General features: G+C 49.0%; 1 protein-coding gene across 1 annotated transcript; it reads left to right on the forward strand.

Annotated features, from left to right (window-relative positions):
• Positions 1–2,226: 2,226 nt before the first annotated feature.
• Positions 2,227–20,035, forward strand: CSUI_001786 (elongation factor tu gtp binding domain-containing). The gene is made up of 13 exons (XM_068061990.1): positions 2,227–8,413; positions 8,967–11,749; positions 12,307–12,600; positions 13,497–13,557; positions 14,288–14,488; positions 15,231–15,473; positions 16,224–16,385; positions 16,842–17,300; positions 17,421–17,489; positions 17,609–17,779; positions 17,889–17,976; positions 18,094–18,661; positions 19,624–20,035. The coding sequence occupies exons 1-12, from the start codon at positions 2,795–2,797 to the stop codon at positions 18,216–18,218; spliced, it is 10,275 nt and encodes a 3,424-aa protein (XP_067926030.1). The 5' UTR covers positions 2,227–2,794; the 3' UTR covers positions 18,219–18,661; positions 19,624–20,035.
• The last annotated feature ends 588 nt before the right edge of the window (positions 20,036–20,623 follow it).

Here is a 20,623-nt window from a genome sequence, read left to right on the forward strand (position 1 = left end):
GAATGAGTGAGAGAGAGCAACCTCTACGGATAGATAGAAGGCGGTTACGGTGTCTTTCTTGTGTGCTAGCTAAGGAAAGAGATAGGTAGGCAAGAAGGCCTACCAATCAGTCTCTTCGTCAAGTGATGAAAAGGAAAGAGGTGAGGGGTCTCCAGCAGCAGATTTGACACTTCAGTCCATCTTTTCTAAATCAAAAGAATGTCTGGTTTCTGACAGGCTTGTAACCCATGTCTTCTGCAGTATTCCTGTGGATGGATATGAAATGTTTTCTTTAGTGATAAGAATCCGTGGTTTTTTTCAGAGGAAAGATCGTCCGTGGTCTTTTTTGGTCGCCTTTTGCCTCTTAGAGGCGCAGGCCACGCGAAGGATGACAATATGATAAACCGGAAGACTTCAGTCGCATGTCGGTGCTGACCGATGCTTTCCAACTTGCGCGACTTGTAGACAGGAGTGTTACTGCTTTCTCTTTCCATTAGTTTCTGCAAGGACGCCGTCACCAGCTTGAGCTCACAGAATCTCCAAGCACGCGGCAGGCTAGACAGGTAGAGATAGAGAACGGTTAAGAAGAAGATAGCTTTTTTTCTCCTTTGGCATTCTTCTCTAACTGCAGTTATCCACCCGTCTGGGCGTTGTGCCTCAGGGATGGAGCACCGTCAAAATCTTCCGTGGTCACCATTCTTTGATCTTCAAAACCGTGAGGGACGAGAACACATCATCTTTTATCTTGACTCGCTCGTAAATGAGAAGTCCTGTCTACAATCTTAGTCCGAAACATCGTGGCAGCAACGAGAAGCGGCACGGTCACCCAGTGCGGCCTTTTCATGAAAGAGCTTCCTTGACGAAGCAGAAGGGTACGACGAAGTTTTCGCCGGGACCGACTAATATAGAAAATAAGAAGACGTCACAGGAATTGTGGAAAGTAAATGTGAGAAGTGCATGGCTACTCGGGTCGCCTTCTCTCATTGTTTTGGAGTGAGTGACCGAGGAGTGCACGCGGCAGAGAACGAGTAGGAAGGAGCAGCGAGAGTTACTCTGCACCAGAATAGCAACTGGAAGACTAAACGGATAGAAGTTTCTCCAAATCCGCTTTTTCTCTGTAAGATTGCTGCAATACTCTCAAGTCGTTCTACATTGGTATGGTCGGTTGGAGTGCTGGCTCGGAGTCGACTCGTGAATAAGAACAACTCCCTGGCCTACTGCCTGTCGCCCGGTAGTAGTGAATGATTGCATCTCGGTTCCACGGTGTCAGAAGTGTCTCATAGAGATCGCTGTTGCCCTACACAGGCTGATGTTGTACACTGGGAGAAAGTTCATCCCATTGTTTTTTACCATTCTGTAACTCGGAGGCACGGAGTGGAAAAGCAAGAGGGAACGAAAAGGGAACCATGACACCAGCACTTAGCTGCCCGTGAGGTGTCTAAAAAAGCAGGCCTTTGCTTGCGTGAGGTAGGAAGTAGCTGCGCTATTAGTATAGCCACATACCCCAGCGTTCTCCGAAAGCACGCTAAGGACAGAATGAGTGGGTCAGAAGGGTTGACCCCGAAAAACTATTGGAAGAAGTCGCAACGAATCCAGTTTTTTGTCAGACGGGGTTGGAAACGTGAAGGCAGACAACTGAAGGCTTATCATGAGGCAAGTCGAAACAGCTCCCCGGCATCTGTATAAGATACCAGGGATTGAGTAGTCCAAGCTTAACCTCTGGAAAGGGAAGTGAGCATTCAACACTGATTAAAACTCGTCGTGTCATCGGCCCTCCACCCCTCTATAACAGTGCCGGAGATCCTTCCTTCTAGTGGGTCTATGTACAGTCCCTTGTGCGCTTACCCACCCCTGCGCGGAACTTTGAACGGCAGAATTCACGCGGCCGAGTGCAGAGCTGTGTCTCTGGTCTTTCAACGGGGTACGTGACTGTCTCCTCTCCTTGCCTCACCCGAGCGAGCGACAGAATCGATCTCTCCTTAAGGGCGAGTGGAGAGAAAGAGACAATGAGGGAAAACCAACCAAAAAAACTCTAGAGTGAAAGCTCAGTTTGAATGCCTCCAGAGCAACCAGAATCACTTTCCACAAAGCATGTCGATGCATTCGTGGGCACGCACACAGGCCGACTCGTGTTGAGCATGCATGCAACCCAAGGCTACGAACTTCGACAGCTCTTAAGGAAAAGAGACTACAACAGGACATTGAGGTGATCCTTCCTCTGTTTCCACGGCGACCATCAGGGACGGGAGTCTTCTTCATAGTCGTAAGCCAGACTCCCTTCGAGTTCCTCAGTGCCGAGTTGTAGGAACTGTTTCAGCGCCCGAGCGCTGTCAACGAAAGATTCTCACACTGTTCTGTCCCTTCTACGTTAGGCTTTCTTTTTCTCCTTTCTTACAGAGTCTTCCTATTCGATCTCTCTCCCCCAGGGCTCTTTCTAAAGCCAGGGACGTGCCGAATAAAACGAAACTGACTCTCTTAAAGATCTATCCTCGATCTCTAGTCCCTTTTTTAGAATCTCCCAGTCTCTCTGGCAGAACATCGACTAATCACGACCTATCTGCCACTCCTTTTCCCCGTGTGTTTTCTCCAAACCTTGCCTCAGCCTGTCTCTTTCTTCTCGATCTTCTTCTTTGCGTCCACGTTTACACCGGCTCCGATCCCCAGGGGATAGCGGTTCTCATGACCAAGAATATCATCTTTCCTTCTATCTCTTTCCTATGCTAATCACAAGCCATCTTCGTCTAAAGAAGGATATCCGAGCGAGATGCTGTAGACTCCCCGATATCTTTCTCTCCTTCTAAGAAACTTAAGAAGAATGTGGGTTGTATCTTCTTCTTCTCTTTGTATGACACCTTCTTCATCTTCTTTCAGTCATGTCTTCTTACGTCAGCGAGTATCCTCTTCTTCTTCCTCAAGGATTTCAAGAGGAAGAGGAAGAAGGAGATTTAGAGGAGAGACCGTGTATGTGTTGCACACACAGAGAGAGCCTCGTGTTTTCAACCACAGTATCGCGCAGCATCACGGAAAAGCAGAGACAGAGGATAAGAGGAATAGTATTAGGTGTGTTGCATGTAAAGTTAGAAATTGCAGTAGTGCCAGGGGAGATGAAGACAAAACACAGGTTTCTTTCTCAAGTATATCGTCTCGAAGCAATGAAGAAGCAAAAGGAGAAGATCTTCGGAGGTCCGGTAGAGATAGAAGGGTATGCGGGTGTGAGAGAGAGAGCATGCAATGTATGTCATCAAGTTCCCTGGGAGACAGAGACTTCTCCTGCGAGGAATCTTTTTGTCAGTCTCGTCCTTGGTTCGCTGGACGGCCGTTTCCAGGGAGAAGGAGTGCGGATGGAGGCGCTAGGAGAAAGGAAGGTGACCTTAGTAGCGAACCTACAAGGCGACTGAGAGAGCTGCGACTATCAAGGGGAAGAAGGAGAGAAGGAGAGGGAGAGAGTAAGAAAAAAAATAGAGAAGAAGTCGGGTTTGGAGGTGATCACAACCTTGCTGGAATGAATCGATGTCATCTTTATAAGGATGTCATGGAGCAGGAAAAGAAGCAAGAGTCTAGTGTACTGCATGGGTACTACGGCGGGGTGTATGTACACCTCTTCTCTGTCCCACACATATCTCAGCTGGGTGAGGGAGAAGATACGTATCATCCTAGCATTCCAACTTTCTTTCGTACATCTCCCATACGTCTTTCTCCCGTTAGTTCTCTTATATCTTTCTTTTCTCCAGGTAAAACATCAAGAATTTTCTCCAAGTCATCTTCTTCTCAAAGGTCTTCTCCTGGGCGCCCGTCGAACTCTCTCGATTCATTGAAGAAACCTTCCACGCCATCGTCGTCTTCTTCTTCCTCGGCATGTGTTTCTTCGTCTTGTTCTTCTTCTTCTTCAGCTCCTGCTTCACTCATCGACACATGCAATACCTCTACAACCACAGGATCTCTATCCTCTACGACTTCTTCTCCGTCATCTTCTCTCTCGTCATCCTCTCCTTGTTTCTCTTCTGTATCCCAATACTCCACAGCCTCTTTAACGTCTACGATGACGGCATCTGAAGCACCACTTGCTTCTTCTCATGCACGCCTTGATACAGACACACCGATTCTTTTTCCTTCTTCTCCTTCTCCCTCTCCGTCTTCTTCAAATACATCTTCTTCTCTTCTTCTTCTCGATCCTAGTGAGTCACATCATAAGAAACCCTGTTCTTCTTCTTCTCTCCCAGATCCTCCTTTGTTTCCTTCAGAAGACACTTTGCTATCTTCTCAGGAGAGCAGTCGACTTTATTCCTTGCGGGCTTTAGATTCCTCAACTTCTCCCAACCTTCACTCGTCCTCATCTAATGCCTTACCACCTGCATCTTCTCCTCCTTTGTTTCCTTCTCTTTCTCCGCTTTCTTCTCGATCTTCCTCTCCGAATGGAATTACTTCATCTTTACCTTCTTTTCTTTCTCCATGTAGTTCTCCAGAAGCGGCAATAGCGGCTGTTGCTCAACCTCCATTAAAACCGAAGAAATCATGGACTGTGGATGATGACACGCAACTCGTAAAGAACCACACTGTATCTACACATGAGACTGCTTCAGATGTTGGGAATATGTTGTCAGGAGCATCATCTTCTTTCACAAAGAACACAAGAAGTGGAGGTGGGTTGACGCCTCATGTTAGATCGCCATCCCTCCCTTCGCGCATAGTATCTTCTCATCACCATTCTTCTCATCTCTTCTCTGCCTCAGATCTGGAACTGCATGCGCAACAGACTTCAATCACTTCGCCTGTTACCTCCTCTTCTTCTTTCTCTTTTCCCTCGGGGGATAGCAGGGGGTTCAACCGTTCAGTAGTTGTTGGTCATTCTGGGGCCTCTTCTAGGAGCTCTTCTTCTCCATCTGACTATATTTCTCATGATTTTGCTGGAGGTGGTCGTCGTTCATCTCTATCCAATGATCATAGAGCCTCTCTCCGGGCAACGACTTCTCTTTCTTCCTTTGCCCCTTCTCCTTCTCCTCCTTTTCTTTCATCTTTCTACGAAGTGTCTCCTACTACTACTACTTCAAGTGCTGTTTCTCCTTCGCCATCAATCTCTTCTTCCTCTTCTCCGTTAGCCCCTCAGCAGCCTGAGCCGCTGGATCTCCATTCCGACCTTTCTGCTCAGTCTCACTGGTATCTCAGAGGACGAGAGACGAGACGGCGACAGCACCAGCAGTACCAGCAGGGACATGCGGCGATAGGGAGTCCGCCTGAGTCAGGACAATATCTTGACGTCCGTTCTGCTGTACAGAGATCGATATCGTTCGGTGTCCGTGAGACTCCACACCAGTTTTCTTTCCGGCTACAGTCCTCTCCCCCGGGGTTCACTTCAGGTGTATCTACACCTCACGAGTCTCCACGCATAACCCGTGGCCTGACGTCCAATATGTCACGGGAGACATCACGTCATGCAGGAGCGAATAGCGCCTCTAGCTATTCCTTCTCAGAACCACAGAGAGTCACGAGCATCATTGAAAGGGACAATTCATCCTATTCCTCTCCCTCTCGCAATAGCGGCTATTTCTCTAAGGCCGAGCCACTCAAATCACCAGAGGTTTCTCCGGCTGTGGCGACTCTTGAGTCTCCTGTACATACAGCTGATGATTCATCGATCTCCTCAGTTCGGAAGCACCACCCGGATAACCGGAGTAGTCGTCTACAAGAAACGACGAAATCTTCGCAGAGCGCGTCGCAGCTCGTCGAAGAGAGAGAGAAGCAGAGTCCTTCATCTACACATCTATGTCAGTCCGGAATCGCAGCGAGTGTAGCGGATAAGACATCTCCTTTTACCCCGAGAGACACATCCGAGAATGGAAAGGAGGAAAAGGACGGAGACGAGAACTTATTCCGCGATAGCTCAGTTGAAGAAAGTTCGAGGGCAGCCGGTGCTAGGATCAAAGAAGAAGCAGACAAAAGCGCCCTACATGCACAAGACAAGAAAATTCTTTCGTACTCTAATAAAGGTACCACCCGATGGGCTGCATTCATGTCCAGAGTTTCTGTCTTTTTGTATGGTTCTTCCTCTGCTTCTTGTTCTTCTTCTCCCTCACAACCTTCTTCTCCGTCATCATCGTCTCCTTCCTTCTCATCTTCGGAGACTTCTTCCTTAACTACTCCTTCACCTTCTTCTTCTTCTACTCTATCCTTGTCGGTCGCTCTCTCCAGCGGTAGTGTTGACTCACCGAGCCCAAGTGATACTAGAGAATTCTGTGAAAAGCAGGAAAGAAGAGACCGTACTCAGGTGCAGACAGCAACTCCTCCCAGCACTTCATCGACGTCTTCCAAGGACGTCTCTTTGCCATCACTTCATAAGACCGATCAGAAGCAGCTTTGGCAAGGGCCTTCCCCGCCTGCTTCTTCACTCTCGTCTTCTTCTTCTTCTTCAACAGTTGAAGGTGTAGCTACTACTCTTCTATCTTCATCGTCATCTTCTACGCGTCCTCCTGGCACTACTACCACTACTACTACTGAGGCGAGTACTACTACGAGTGGACCGCCACCTCCATCAACGGCAAGAGAGGAGAGCATTCAGAGTTGTATTGAATCTTGTCAGTCGGCATTATCTTCTTCTCCTGGGTCATATGTGTCTACACCAGAAAGTCTACCATCAGCTTCTTCTACTTCATCTGCACTACCCTCCTCCTCGTTATCGTCTTCTTCTTCTTCGACGCGTTGTGGTCCTTCCGCTTCTTCTTCATCGTCACTCTCCTTCTTCTCGCGTCTTCGCTCTGCCTCTTTACCTTTTCTTCCTTCTTCTTGGATCGAGAGTTCTAGTGACCAGGCAGCATCACAGAAGTCACCTCGCCTTGGTGATACACAGATCTCTTCAGAATATACGGAGGAAGCAAAGGAGCATCCAGAAAGATGTAGAGAAGAACAAGAGAAGGAATGGATCCGCGTCAACCAACTGCTAGAGAGTGCCAGACTCCAAGCTGAGAAGAAATCTTTAGAGAGTCAAAGAAAAGCTTCTATACGTGCTGCGGAGTTCCTTAATACCTCACTTAGACCTCCCGACAGAACGATGGATCAAGTACGATTCCGACTGATGAAACAACAGATTTCTGCCGGAGGAGAGGGGTTTGAGAGATCTGTCTTATCACCACGTAGAAAACAGGTCGTAGATGCCACTCCGGACTTGTCGATGAAGAAGGCTAGAGGTCAAGAAGTGAGTGAGAACGAGAATGAAATAAAGAGGATGCAAATGAAACAAGAAGAGGAAGACCGAAGAAAAAGAGGAGATTCAGAAGGCCTCATGGTAGGCAAGACTGACGTACATATCACTCCTACCATTAATCAGACGACTACTAGCTCTCATATGAAAACCGTTGCGACTCCTACTACTACTACTATCACGAGTACTACTAGTAGTAGGAGTACTCCTACTATTAATACCAGTGCTATGAGCACGACTACTACCAGCACTACTATGAGTACCAGTGCTATGAATAGTACTGCTGATACTACTACACCCAGTAAGACTACAACTATGGCTTCAACTCTTAGCACTCTCACTGCTACGACTACTATGACTGATGCTGAGGCTGTCTCGACTACTTCTTCTTCTTCAGAGGTAGGAGTTCAAGTGGCCGGAAAGGAAGATGCCGCTAAGGATCTTTCAAAGCTATCGACTTCACAGGTGTTAGGAGAAGGAGGAAGAAGGCTTCAGCTTTCTTCTTCCTTTTCTTTGATACAAGAAGAACACTCAAGAATGCTTCAGAAGGAAGAAATCGAGCGAGAGACGACTTCATTATCTCCTGGCGAAACCTTGCATGCTAATATCCATTCGACTCTAGGAGCTCCGTCACATTTTGAATCAACATCGATAGTCGACAAGCCGAGACCATCGGCCGTCTCTTCTTCGTCTTTCCTCCATGGTGGACTTAAGTCATCACCATCATCTTTCTCTAGTTCCAGGGATGAGGTAGAAGAAGAGAAGGCGATTTCTCTCTCGACAAGGACGGAATCTGTATCCGACGCAACACTTGGAAAGGAGAAACCGAGGGTTCACTCGATCCGAGTGTCTTGTCTAGATGTTCTGCATGCAGTAGAAGAAAGCATACGTAGGGACGGGGGAGAAGGAAGAGTCGATATTGAGAAAGATGCAAAGGGTCATCATAGAAATGACCAAGAAGAGGAAAGTTTTGTACCGAAAGCTTTGAGCCTTCAAGAGATCTCTCCTGTTTTTCTCCACAGAGATCGAGTAGCAGAAGCTTTGTCTTCTCCTCTCCCGCCGATCTTCGACTCTGTATGTGGGGCTATACATAGACACGAGGAAGCGAGATTTTCAACAGAAGTCGACAGCCTGCAGAAAGAATGCCTTCGCAATGCCAGACAGCACTACGAGGGTGCAGGGATTATGATGGCCATGCAGCAGGAGAGACAGAAGTCCAATCAGGGAATGAGAGACAATATGGTAGGTTCCAACTGTATAGACAGCTTATCCGTGTGTATAGACACATCTCGAGTGAAGTCATGTACCGAAGATGAATGGGTGTTATACTTCACTTGCTTCAGAGGTTCATTTGCATTCCGGCTTTATGGAAAGGGAAGAAGTAGATCATGAGAACGGGCCCCTAACGGTCTGCTTCACTTATGATGTCTCTTATATAGGCAGATGTCCATCTTGCTATGTACACATGTCTGTGCATGTATGTATGGATATGTCTATCTGCATATGTATGTACGTACGTATCTATATGTGTAGTGATGATAGGGAGTTGGCTAGAACTGTATATGTAGGTAGGAAGGTGGAGTGCCTGGATTCCATCCGGAAGAACGTTTCTCCTCATCGTCAGAAGGCGAAATGTATGAGTCGTTTTTAATTTGCTCTCATGCTCTTCTACATCTCTTTCCCCTCTTCGTCCCGTGTATCCTGTGAATTATCCTTTGCATGTATATACACCTCTCATTGATGTATTGGGTGTTTTTTGTTCTGTCATCTGCACGACACATTTTGAAATCACCAGGCTACTCGATTGGCATCTCTACGTCTCCTCTACGAACGATTTCGATCGGCAAGTGCTCATGCCGCGGCCGCTCAAAGAGAAGTCATCCAAGCTGAGGCCGAAGTCGCGGCCATTGAGAAGGAGAAGAGAGAGTTTGAGTCAAGTCATAATACGTCAGAAGATGGGGAGATGAGGCAACTCAGGAAAGATCAAAATGCGGGTGTATCGGCATATCCAGGATTCTATGGCGGTATGGTCCTTCCCCGGGAAGCACCTATAACGAATGCTCTATCAAGAGATTTCGGTCAGCATCCCCCGCCTTGGCAAGTCTTGTCAGGTGGGGGACTGGGGGATACGATGCTACATACTGCATCTCCATCCTCCCCCTCTTCGTCTCTATTTCCTTCTTTGAGTCCTTCTTCTACGGCTATCTTCCCTTCCCCAACCTCATCGCCCCCCCTGTCATCGTCACCTTCTATAGACCATGAGAGACGTCAAGAACTTTCAGAGAAACTCTCCAAGGCAAGGGATAAAGCCCAAGCTCTCAAAGCTCGCTCCCAGGAGGCTAAAGCTGCCGCTGCAGACGCCGAGAAACATTATCTTCTCGAGAAAGAAATCGCAGAAAGACTCAACACGGGAAGCTCCACTGTCCATCGATATGGCTATCCACCACCTCACGTGGCCCCCGGGGGAGAAGGAGGACAGTCTGAAGTCTCGCAGATAGTTAACGGAGAGGGATCATATGGGAAGATGGCTCTCGCAGCGTTAACCCATCTTGAACCAGTTAAGACACCAGGCTCTTGGGCAGTTCCTGTATCGCCACGTCCTCCTCTTCCGTATCAGTCTCATTCTTCTTTCTATCCTCCAAACAGTGCCTTTTCCATTCCCCACCTAAACCAGACACCGGCTAGCCACGGGTGTCCACCTAGCCATGTGTTTCGTGGGGTGAGAGGACCTTGTACTAGCGAACTCGACAAGTACGGTCGCCACCTTCCATTAACGCCTCCTATCCAGGCAAGCGACAATAGGTTTGAAAGACAGGAGAAGGCTTTCTTGTCGGAAAAAGCGAGCTTAGACGGATCGTCTTTAGCTCGCTTAGCATGTGAAGTGTGGGTTGTTCGGCGTGCTATAGATCATATAATAGATGGAGGAAGTAAGAGCTTGTCTTGTTTAACTACGTGGACGACTGCAGTGGCCCGCATTCTTGAAGAGCTCAGAATCAGCCGAACGGTGGTCGAGAGAGAAAAGAGAAGTGGAGAGATGACCTATTTAGCTTCGCAGGTAGGTCGAGCTTTACAACATTGGACGAGGGAATTTGAGAAGGTGCGAGAGACCGTTGTCGAGTGTGTAGACGCTCTCGGGGCTGTTCGGTGCCTGGACATAGCAGAAACAAAGGGGGGACTTCTGTTGGTTTTGAAGTCAGAAGATGTTTCTAGCCAAGAGAAGATGAATGGGAGTATGAATAGGGAAGAGAAGGATGAAGGCAAAGGAGGCCAACAGCTAGACACCAAGGTCGTTGGTCATGAACTCAATACTGATAGCAGTAATAGTAGTAGTAGTAGTAGTACTACTACTACTAGCTCTTTGAAAGGAAGACATGAATCCAAAGACATGAATGAGAAGAAGGATAGACAAGACGATTTTTCACATGTATCCAGTTCGCTTCCATCACCATCATCTGCCTCGTCTTCTTCTCCTGCGCCATCTACTACAGGAGCGGCTCTTGTACATGAGTCTTTAGAAGACATTCATGCACGATTAAGTACACTCCTTAGCACGGCCGCTGTCTCTCATTCTGTGTGGAGTGAAGCCGTTCAGAAGACGAAGACCCCAGCAGTCCTAGCGGCAGCAAGTCTTCCTGATCCATGGAAATTTCGAAGTCTCCTTCGTCAAGATGCTGTAAAGCTAAAGAAAGTCCGAGAATCTTTAAGACAGCAAGCCAATCTAGCTCAGCTTTGGCCAGGAGAAAGCCAGCAGAGCAAGAGTGGGAAGAAAATTACAGAAGAAGAAATCACATTGCCCGCCTCGGAGGAGGCGAGTGCAAATGACACAACGACTTCTCTCAAGGGTGAAGTGACCGAGACAACCACAAGCGAACTGCTTCGGTCGCTTCAACGTGAACGACGTCAACGGCAGCTTGAGACACTTCAAGAACTTTCAGAGAAAGGCAGGGAAAGCTTCAAGGATGGGGGTAAGCAGGGACAACAAGGATTGAGAGGCGATTTTGAAGGAGCATCTCTCGCCTCCTCCAAGGAGTATGGGGGCTCGATGATGCCAGAGCACCAAGGATATTCTGAACAAGACATACTAAGAAATCTCGATTCTCGCACCTCAGATGGGTTCCTAGGGGGCGACAGAAGTCTATCAAACCTGAGCTGGTTTGAGAGACAACAGCGTGAGAAAGAATCTAAACTGAAGAAAGGTCCAAGCTCTGCAAGTGAGAAGTCCGAAAAGGATCTGAATGTCCTTCATGTTAAAGATCTAACTGTTGGATCGCTAGCTAGACATCTAGGTGTCTCGGAAGCAGACATGCTTAGCGTCGCAGCGTTGCTACTAGAGGATAATAAAGGCCTAGGGGGGGGGAGAGAAGGTGAAAGTGAAGGAACGGGAGGAGTTTCACTCAATACACGCATGGATGAAGATGAAGCGGAGTTCCTTAGTGAAGAGTTAGGCAAGTTGAAGGAGCTTCATCTAACTAGAGGAGAGGTCATCGATGACAAGGAAAGGTATCGAGCCCCAGCTGTCGTGGCTGTACTAGGGCATGTCGATCACGGAAAAACCACTCTCCTGGATAAGTTGAGAAGGTACGACGGAGACGTGTTTCTCAGCGTGGGGTTGTTCCTCCAGTTTGGGAATGGGAGGCGGAGAGTAATCATAACGATGATGACGGCCTAGATATCTATGTATATACCTACCTACGTATGTATATATATATATATGTATATGTCTGTATGTATGCGATACTTATCAGTTCTGAAGATGACTGAGAGTGTCGGTTGTAGAGATGTGGAGTCCATCTATTTACATATACACGAATGTCTCTACTTCGCTTCAGCTTATTTTCAGCTGCATGGGTACAGTCTTTCACAGACGTTTCTCTATGGATCGATCTCTCCCCAGGCAACAGAAACGGACACTTAATCGATCTTGGCCCATCTCCTGCCAATTCTAGTATCTCTGCATCGTGTCGTAGTGTTAGTTACGTCTGGGTGGGGGCGTCGACCCAAGCATGTTTCAATCTGTACAGGCGGTATTTTGTCGAAAGATGAGAATGAATCTCGCCTTTCTAACGTGTTTTTCATCTCCATGTATTCACCTCATGTCTCTGGGTTCTCGTCCACGATCTGTCCTGCCTTTACAGCTCAAGAGTAGCAGAGTCGGAAGCAGGAGGTATCACACAAGCTGTCTCTGCAGGTAGTCTGCTTCTACCCTCTCAGAATCACAGATTGACCTTCATCGATACACCAGGGCATGCAGCCTTTACATCGATGCGGAAGCGTGGCGCAGCTGCAACAGATCTTTGCGTCCTGGTCGTCGCGGCTGACGAGGGTGTTAAAGCCCAGACACTTGAGTGTATCGACATTATCAAGAAAGCTCGAACACCTATGATTGTCGCTCTCAATAAAATGGATAAAGATGGAGCGGATCCGAAAAGGTAAGGACACGAAGCGGTCGTTCTTTTTCTCCTAGTTCCATTTGCTCATTGGGGGGGAAGTCTATCTGTTTCATACATCCTCTTCAAAGATCTACTTATTTGAAAGGGATCGAGGTTGAAGGAGACGTCCCAGTGGAATCTATTCAAGTCTTGTTTGGACTTGTCTAAGCGTGTCTGAGAGACTTGCTATGTATCTTATATGTTGCCGTCTTCTCGATTCGTTGAGAGGACCTATGAAGGGGAGCTCTTCTCGCCTAGTTGACGGCACCCACCTAGAGGCGATGCGTCGGTAAGAGGGAAAGCAGACCGATCTGTTTACAACGACACTCGGACTTTTTTGTCTAGCGTGGATGGACGTTATTTAGTTGTCTTTCATTGGAGGAGACGTCTCGCTTTGGGTGTTGTGTCGCGATAGTGTTACTTATCTTCTATTTGCAATGCAACGGTCCTACCAATGGTGCGGTGTTTGACGTCGAGAGAGAGGACACACATGGACAGTGCATACACACTCATATCTACATGTGTACATATATATATATACACGTGTATTTGCAACTGTATGGATCCGTCAGCGGCTTCTACAGATACCCTCGGTGAATCACCATTTCAATGCTCGGGTGTCTGTACACCTGAACAGACAGACAGACAGACAGGCGCGAAGTACGCGGGACCTCTAGTGATACTTCTTTGGAGGATCTGGTTTTCGTTTGTATTAGTCCAAGACGAGAAACTGACGCACTTTCTTTTAACGGGGAGAAAAGGAAAAGGTGCATGTCGCGCGGAGGCGTCTCCTTGTCGCTAATCAAAGAGAAAAGGCATGTATGCCCTGTTGTGCCTTCAAAGGATTCAGAGTCTCGTCTTTTGCTTCCCTTCTTGTCGTCTTCTGTTTCCTGCAGAGTGAAAGAGCAACTAGCAGAACATGGGATCGTAAGCGACGAAGATGGTGGGCACGTCCCAGTAAGTGTTGTTACACCTGGAAGCTACATGCTGAAGGAATTTGAGTTTCCCTCGGCGTGTGGCTGAAGAGATACAGCACACGTCGGGTTTTCTCGGGGCGAGTTGAAGAGCTGTTGCTGTCTTCTTCTTGTTAGCGGATTTGTTTCTTGGCGCCCTCTTAGTTGATGAGACCTATTTGAATCGAAATTCCTCTGTATGTACTATACGTACACGGACTACTCTGTATGCCCTCCCGTTGTTGTTTCCCTACCTATGAATGAATGTAGTCGTCGTATTCTCCGCCTTCTTAGTTGTGTTACGTCAGGCCAGTTGTTTGTCTATGCCGAGAAATCTTGTCGATGGGGTAGAGGTGAGGTGAAGTAAAGAGGTGTACTTACGTCTCCTTTACGGCACTGAACGGACGACGAAGTTGACGGAGATACTCCCTCAGGTTTCTTTGTGTTTTCTCTCGATGGGTGTGATCTGGGGGGGTCTCTCTTCTTAAGAACCAGGTGGGACCAAGAGAGGAACGCTCAAAGCAGTTCACAAGATTCAAAAGGACGACATCTTTCCTCAAACTCGCGAACAGGGGAACAAGCGGTGGGAATCATGTTGTCGTTCGGCGTGTATTCTCTTCGCTTAACGAATTCAACGTCCTAGGGGCGAGCCATGGTTTTCTTGCATGGTGTTTTTCTTATCATCCTGTTGATCTTGTCTTGGACTGTTTTCGTATCTTCTTGCTTTTTCTCAGTTCATTCCCATCAGCGCCAGAACAGGTGAAGGACTTGATGAGCTCGAAGCAGCTCTCGTACTTCTACAAGAAAACATGCCTCATCTTTATGGTCCGCCGCCACCTACCCAGGCTGGCTCCAAGCATAGTAAATCTGCTCGACCGGCGAGAGGTTATGTCTTGGAAACACGTGTGGACAAGCAGAGAGGACGGTGTGTTCAGGTAATAAGAGAAACACTGTCTCAAAGTCCTAAAATGAAACATGTGAATTCCTTTCAAAGAACTTCCTCAGACCATGCGGGTTCCTAGTGTATGTCTCTCTGTCTCTTTCTGGATCTCTCTCTCTGTTGTGTCGCTGAAAGAAGATATGGCTTGGTCGATACTGACCCTGGGATGCGAAAGTTAAGGAGGCAAAGGGGATTGAACACTCCAGTAGTCCCCCCTTCATGCATGAACAAGGGATCATCACGGGTGATTCTTTTCGCCATGATTCTTGATGGAGTGAATGCGGCGAAGCTCTCAGGCGGGGCTATACATGCATTGGTTCTGTTTAGTGAGGCGGGCCCGAGCTTCGGTGAGTTGGTAAGCAGAGCATCAAGAGTAGGCAAATGACTTAGCTCAAGATGATGTCCTCCAAGAAGCTCATGATTGAGAAATCTGCGTATTTCGAATGTTCTTTTTGACTATGTCGGAGGGACAGAAAGCTCAGGTATTCTTGCTGAGAATTTCGTCTCTAACATAGTAGATATCCATGCATATTCTCCTGAGTGGTGAACACTTGCGCTTTTGTCTCAGTTTTCGTAGGTCTCGATGACAATGAAAATGAAAGGGAGTGGAAAGGATGGGCCACCACGGCTATAATAGATAGAAGAAATTTGCCGTGAGGCCCCGTGACACCATCGAGCAAGAGAAGGGCAAACCTGATTCAGATGCCCTCCTTTCGGTCTGATGTTGCGGTGTGTAGGTGATTGTGAGGAGTGGCTGGCTTCAGCCAGGGAAGTGGGTTGTGATCGGAAGGCATGCCGGTCGCATCAAGAAATTGTGGAGAAGTGGGGAAGGTACCGAGTTAAAGCTTGCTGGCCCTAACGAGGCGGTAGAGATATCGGGTCTCGGAGACCTGCAGGCGTCAGCCGGACAGGCTCTTTTCCAAGCTGAAAGTTCCCAGCAAGCGTCTAAGCTTGCGGCCATGGCTGAGAGGCTTGAAGTGGTAGGTAGTCAAGATTTACTCTAGAAATGCGTCTGAATGAAAAGCACAACAACGATGTTCTAAACTCTTCTTCTTCAGGGGACGTTCGTGTTAGGAACACGTGTAAGAAAACGTCAGCATATACGGAGCAGTCAATTTCTCAAGTCGTGCATGTGTTCGTCTCTTCGGTTAGTGAATGAAGGAAAGCGAGTTGTGCTTTCAGTCTGTCAACCGCTTCACGACGTTGTCAGGGCATTCCGTAGGCCACCGCTCGCTCTTCACCAGCTTCAGCGATTTTTCACCTTGGGAATCAGCTGTAAGGCACATGCTTCGGGCTAGCACCCGGGGGGCTATTTGGTCTTACTCAAACGGAAAGACAAGTTTACACCTTGGCACAGAGGCGTCCTGGGCGTGCTTGCACAGAAGTGCGCTCATTGAAGCTCTGCTGTTCCTGCTCGGAATTCACGATTTTGCGTTTGTTTATTCGGTCTTGACCACTACTGCGGACAGTGCCAGTACTAAACCGAAAGAAATTCTGATTTTCTTGCATTCCGGCTAGTCGGGAGGAGTACTGCCTTCCATGGGCCCGGGGAGGCAAGTCTTTTCCGAATGGTCTCCTTCCATTTCGGAGTATGACTTAATGCATGGGCATGGGAGGTCTTTTGCTGTGCTCCTGGTGATTCTCGTCTCCCTCGCTTGTCGTTCGCGACTTTGGAGATGCACATTGTGGCTGCGGGTGAATAGGATATGGCGGTGTGAATTCGTTTTCAGCGACGGGTGCTGCAACGGGCTGACGCAAGCACCGCGGAATCGCGCAAGAAGGCGGTTGAAGAACTGGCGCTCAAGACAGCCACTACGTTACGCCGGAAACAACAGAAGTTGTCCAAGTATAAACAGGCCCTACAGGAAACAGGCGGGGAGACTCACGCGGCGGTAAGAGTCTCCTGCGCAGGCATTCTGAACCAACGTCTCTGAGAAGAGCTACACGGCAGAACGAGGTCACCAAACTGGCAATCGTCGTCTATCAGTGCTGTACGGTTTTCTGGTGGGCAGTCACTTTTTTGTTGGGTCGCAATCTGAACTCCAAGCCACGCTCGGTGTGAACACTTTTTTCCACGGCGCTTCACTTCTTCACGATCCTGCAAGTCCGGTTTCGAAAAACCTGGCATGCGGGTTGGTTGCCTAGGTCTTGTTCTATTCTATGAAACAGCTAGTCTTTTCAGGACTGCCGGTGTCCGTTGTGTATGGGCTCAGTCACAGTTACTTGCTCTCCTGTCATTCAATAGTTACCACCTGTGTCCGAAATTGGAAGCGGAACGCACTGTTGTAGTCAAGTGCAAGAAGTATGAAGTAGTGTGGACGAAACCTACATATTTTCCGTCTGTGCAGGAAGAGCAACAGAGGAACGAAGATGATGCTGCTCCGCCTTCTACCACGGGCACTGTCTCCTCCGAACTACCCCAGATTGGCTTTGTTTTCAAGGCTGCTGACCAAGGTAGCTTGGAGGCAATTCTACAGTGGGTTGTTGACCATAACAAAACCGTGAAAGACGCAGAACTGCCAGAGGTTGTCCAGAAATATCTACGGACTGCAGCAAAAGAGCGTGTACTCGCACTTGGAGACCACAGAAAAGCAATCGCACTTGCCAGTGAAGAGGAGGAGCTTACTGCAGAACAGGCAGAGCAGGAGCTGCAAGAAAGTGAACGAGTGCTTATATCTCGTTGGGCGCCGCTTTGTGTGGTACATGCGGGCGTGGGGTCCATCAGTCTGTCGGACGTGAAGAAGGCGTCGCTCACCAATTCATTCGTGTTTGGGTTTGGCGTCTCAGTCCTCGAAGGCGTCGAGCAAGTAAGTGAATAAAAAGAACCAAGTCAGCACCGGCTGCCCAAGCCGGAGAGCGACTGAACGGGACTGCATGCTGAAAGATTATGTGCGGAGTTGTGCACGCTGAATGCTTGTGTTCTGCAGTTCGTCCACGAACGAGCACTGGTTCTGAGAAACCAGAATATAATTTATCGGCTGTTTGAGGATCTTGAGGTATGAATGAAACACGGGCTCCTTTTGAGCCTGGCCGCAGGGTGCTTCGGCGGAGTTTTCTATTCCCTCGAGGTTCACAATCTGATGCCGACAAGCACCTGTGTGTTGGCGTCCCACAGGCTCTCTATGAGTACCACTTCGGCTCCGAGTACCTGTACAACCAAGTGGGCAGAATGGTTGTCACCCGTCTCGCCACTATTTCCCTGAAGAGGAGCAAAGGAGGGGTCCAAACAGTTGTGGGTGTGGACGTCAAAGAAGGCAACCCATCAAACAAAAACTACTACTCGGTTGTAAGTTGCTACGCACAGGCTCTGTTCTCTTGCGGATGAAAGGAGGCGAATCAAGCAGGAAACATGTGTGGCCTTGTTTTCTTTTTTTTTTCCTCGTGTGCGTCGGTAGATTCGAGATGGCCAGGTTTTAACCGAGAGATTGCTGATCAAGTCAATGCAGAAGAACCGAAAGGACGTTAGCGCTTTGCAAAAAGGAAGTAAGTGACGGCGGGACGTAGTCACTGATTGCTTATTGCTCCAGGACCTTTAATTTTCTTCTTGTGTTTCTGCCCGGATGATGAGCGTTCCATGCAAGTCCCCTTCGTTTCATTCAGGCCGCGACGGAGCAATCGTTTTCGACTCTGACTTCGAGGACTTTCAGGAGCGGGACACAATTCTCGTGTACGATAAAACTCAGAGGCCCTCCCCGGAATTCATTTCTTCGCGGCTGTACATGTAATCTGGTGACACTGTCTGGTACCGCCCCGGTCTCTTTTACACAAGTTTCCCGCTTCGGCAGGCTCTTGCAGGGAACTGGCTAGGTGGCCTGGTCGTACTGCCTTGCAGGGAACTGCTCAGCTGGTTACGCGGCCAGGTCGTACTGTCTTACAGAGGCCTTTTTGCAGGGCGGAGCAACTCCGTAGCGCTTGTACCCCCGGGGACCGATGAAGCTGCAGCAGAAACGGCTACCGCAGCGCTCCACTAGAGCAGTTGAGCATGAGGGCAACTCAAAGCGCATCCCTCTAGAGCACGCCCTCAAAAAAGAGCAGTGCTAGTATATTCTGTCGTTCAAGGCTGGCCCCACAGAGCTACTGAGAGGGCTTTCTGGTGAGGACTGTCAACTCCAAGTTCTTCAGTCGTACTGCATATCAGTGCGAGTGAAAAGAAACAATGAACGAATAGGTGAGGCGCGTCTATGCCTCTCTACACTGAAACCGGGTCGAGCTGTTAAGAAATGAGACCAAGCAAAAGCGTATGTCTGGAACAAGGATACCTGGAGAGAGCGTGTCCCGGACGCAGCTGGTCACCCTTACCGTTCTGAAAGCGTTCTTGTTCTAGTGCTTGAACATCTGAACTAAGGCATCAAGGCTGCTTCGGTAATCAAGGAAGCCGCAGGCGGGCGCTTTTGATTCCAAAACCTTCAGCAGTATGCACCTTCTGAAAGCTAGCAGGAGCTTCTGTATGCCCCATGCGATCAAAGGAATGCTCCACATTTAATGAGACACGGCATTACTTTTTCGTCAGGGGCTAACTGTGCAGGATCACAATCCATAAGTTTCCTCAGCATGCGCTTCTCCGCTAGGGTGAGACGGGCCGGCTGAGTGCAGCAGTCGCAAAGATAGAGCCAGTGTGATTCATGTGGTGAAGACTCTCACGAGTGTCATCGCTTTCTCTTTGGCAAGGGCAGCGAGACAGCTAGAAGTAACTGGAAGAGCCGATGGTGGCGCTCGTCACAATGGAATAGCAAAGGCAAGGCAAGTAATGTCCTTACTTGATTCGGCCTTTACAAGCTCTCTGGTGACAGCAGTGTAACGACGGCGCCAGTCTGGTGACTGTGCCAGCTTCGCCGCAAAATACGGATCCTTAGACGCAAGGGTCGACTTAAGCTGCTCGATCCCCGTGCGCAATCTGAGAGAGTTGTCGGTCACAGGGGGCGAACTGTAAGGCCGAGCCATATTTTACCCAATCATATGGTGAAGAGAGGCACACGTCAGTCCTGCTTTCATCCAAGCATTTGCAAACACGAGGTCCTGTAAGACGCCGGGGTAGCAACTAACAATCAGACTGGCGCAGGTGAAGCGAATCACCTTCTTGCGCTTAAGAACCTTCTCGAAGCGCTCTCTGGTCTGGTTTGTTTTCTCCAGTTGCAGCAAGGTCTCCGCCTCTTTCTGCTCGATCTCGGCTTGCAGGCCGGACAGCTTCTGCTGCAAAGCCAGTTTCTGTTTACTAAGCGCCTTCGTTTGCTCCTCCAGTTCGGTGTTGGCGACCCTCAGACAAAGCACCTACAGCGACAAGGTGGTGTGACGTGGGCTCTTCCAAGCAGACGCCGTGCATGTGGCGTACCCTGTCTTTCATGCCGTCACCCTGGCACGAAAGCGCCTGTAGCTGTTCGGTGATTTGTTCTCGCTTTCGGCTCGTCACTTCCATGGCGGCAAGCTGATAAATGCTGTGAGCTGTTCTGCGGAGCGGCCCCCACTTCGATATGGCGTCTTCGAGAACTGATGGATGGATACGCAGGCCCCTGGGCCACAAAAGGAACTTGAAATGGAGACGAGCGAACAATGCGTTGCCGGCGGGAGCGGGTGTCGATACAGTAGCGAAACTATTTGCTGTCCTGAAACCGTGAGCCGGAGCCGCGCCCCCAGGAACAAAAGTCCTCGCGGCTCCTTAGGAGACGCTGGGTATAAAGCCGCTAAGAAGCTGCCGGCTTCCACCGTCGTTACTACGAGCGTAGGAGTCACAGAGAATCTTACAGTGGCGTAAAAAGGCCAGTCAACTGCACCCAGTAAACGACATCCGCAGATTAGCCTCAGGACGGGCGGGCGCCTGTCCCAGGCCCCGAGAGTGGTGGAGAGAAGCAGAGCTCACAGCACCTGCACCCACACATAACGCCGATCTACTGGAAGTATCCCTGAGCTTTGCAGTGTCTACCCAGTGACACTTCTCATCACAGTGCGCGGAGGTGTTAACGCAAAACCGAGGATGCGCGCTCTTCCCCGTTCGCGCTCTGGGCCAGGCGATGATACAACCTTCGTATCTACCCGGCTCGCCCGTGAATGGAGAGACGGGGTGCCCACCTCGTCAGGGATATGTCGTCGTTACTGCACACCGTCGGCCGACGGTGCCTGCAGTGTGCTCTGGAAG

This window comes from Cystoisospora suis (genome assembly GCF_002600585.1).
Source record: "Cystoisospora suis strain Wien I chromosome Unknown contig_709, whole genome shotgun sequence".
Classification (NCBI taxonomy): Eukaryota; Apicomplexa; class Conoidasida; order Eucoccidiorida; family Sarcocystidae; genus Cystoisospora; species Cystoisospora suis.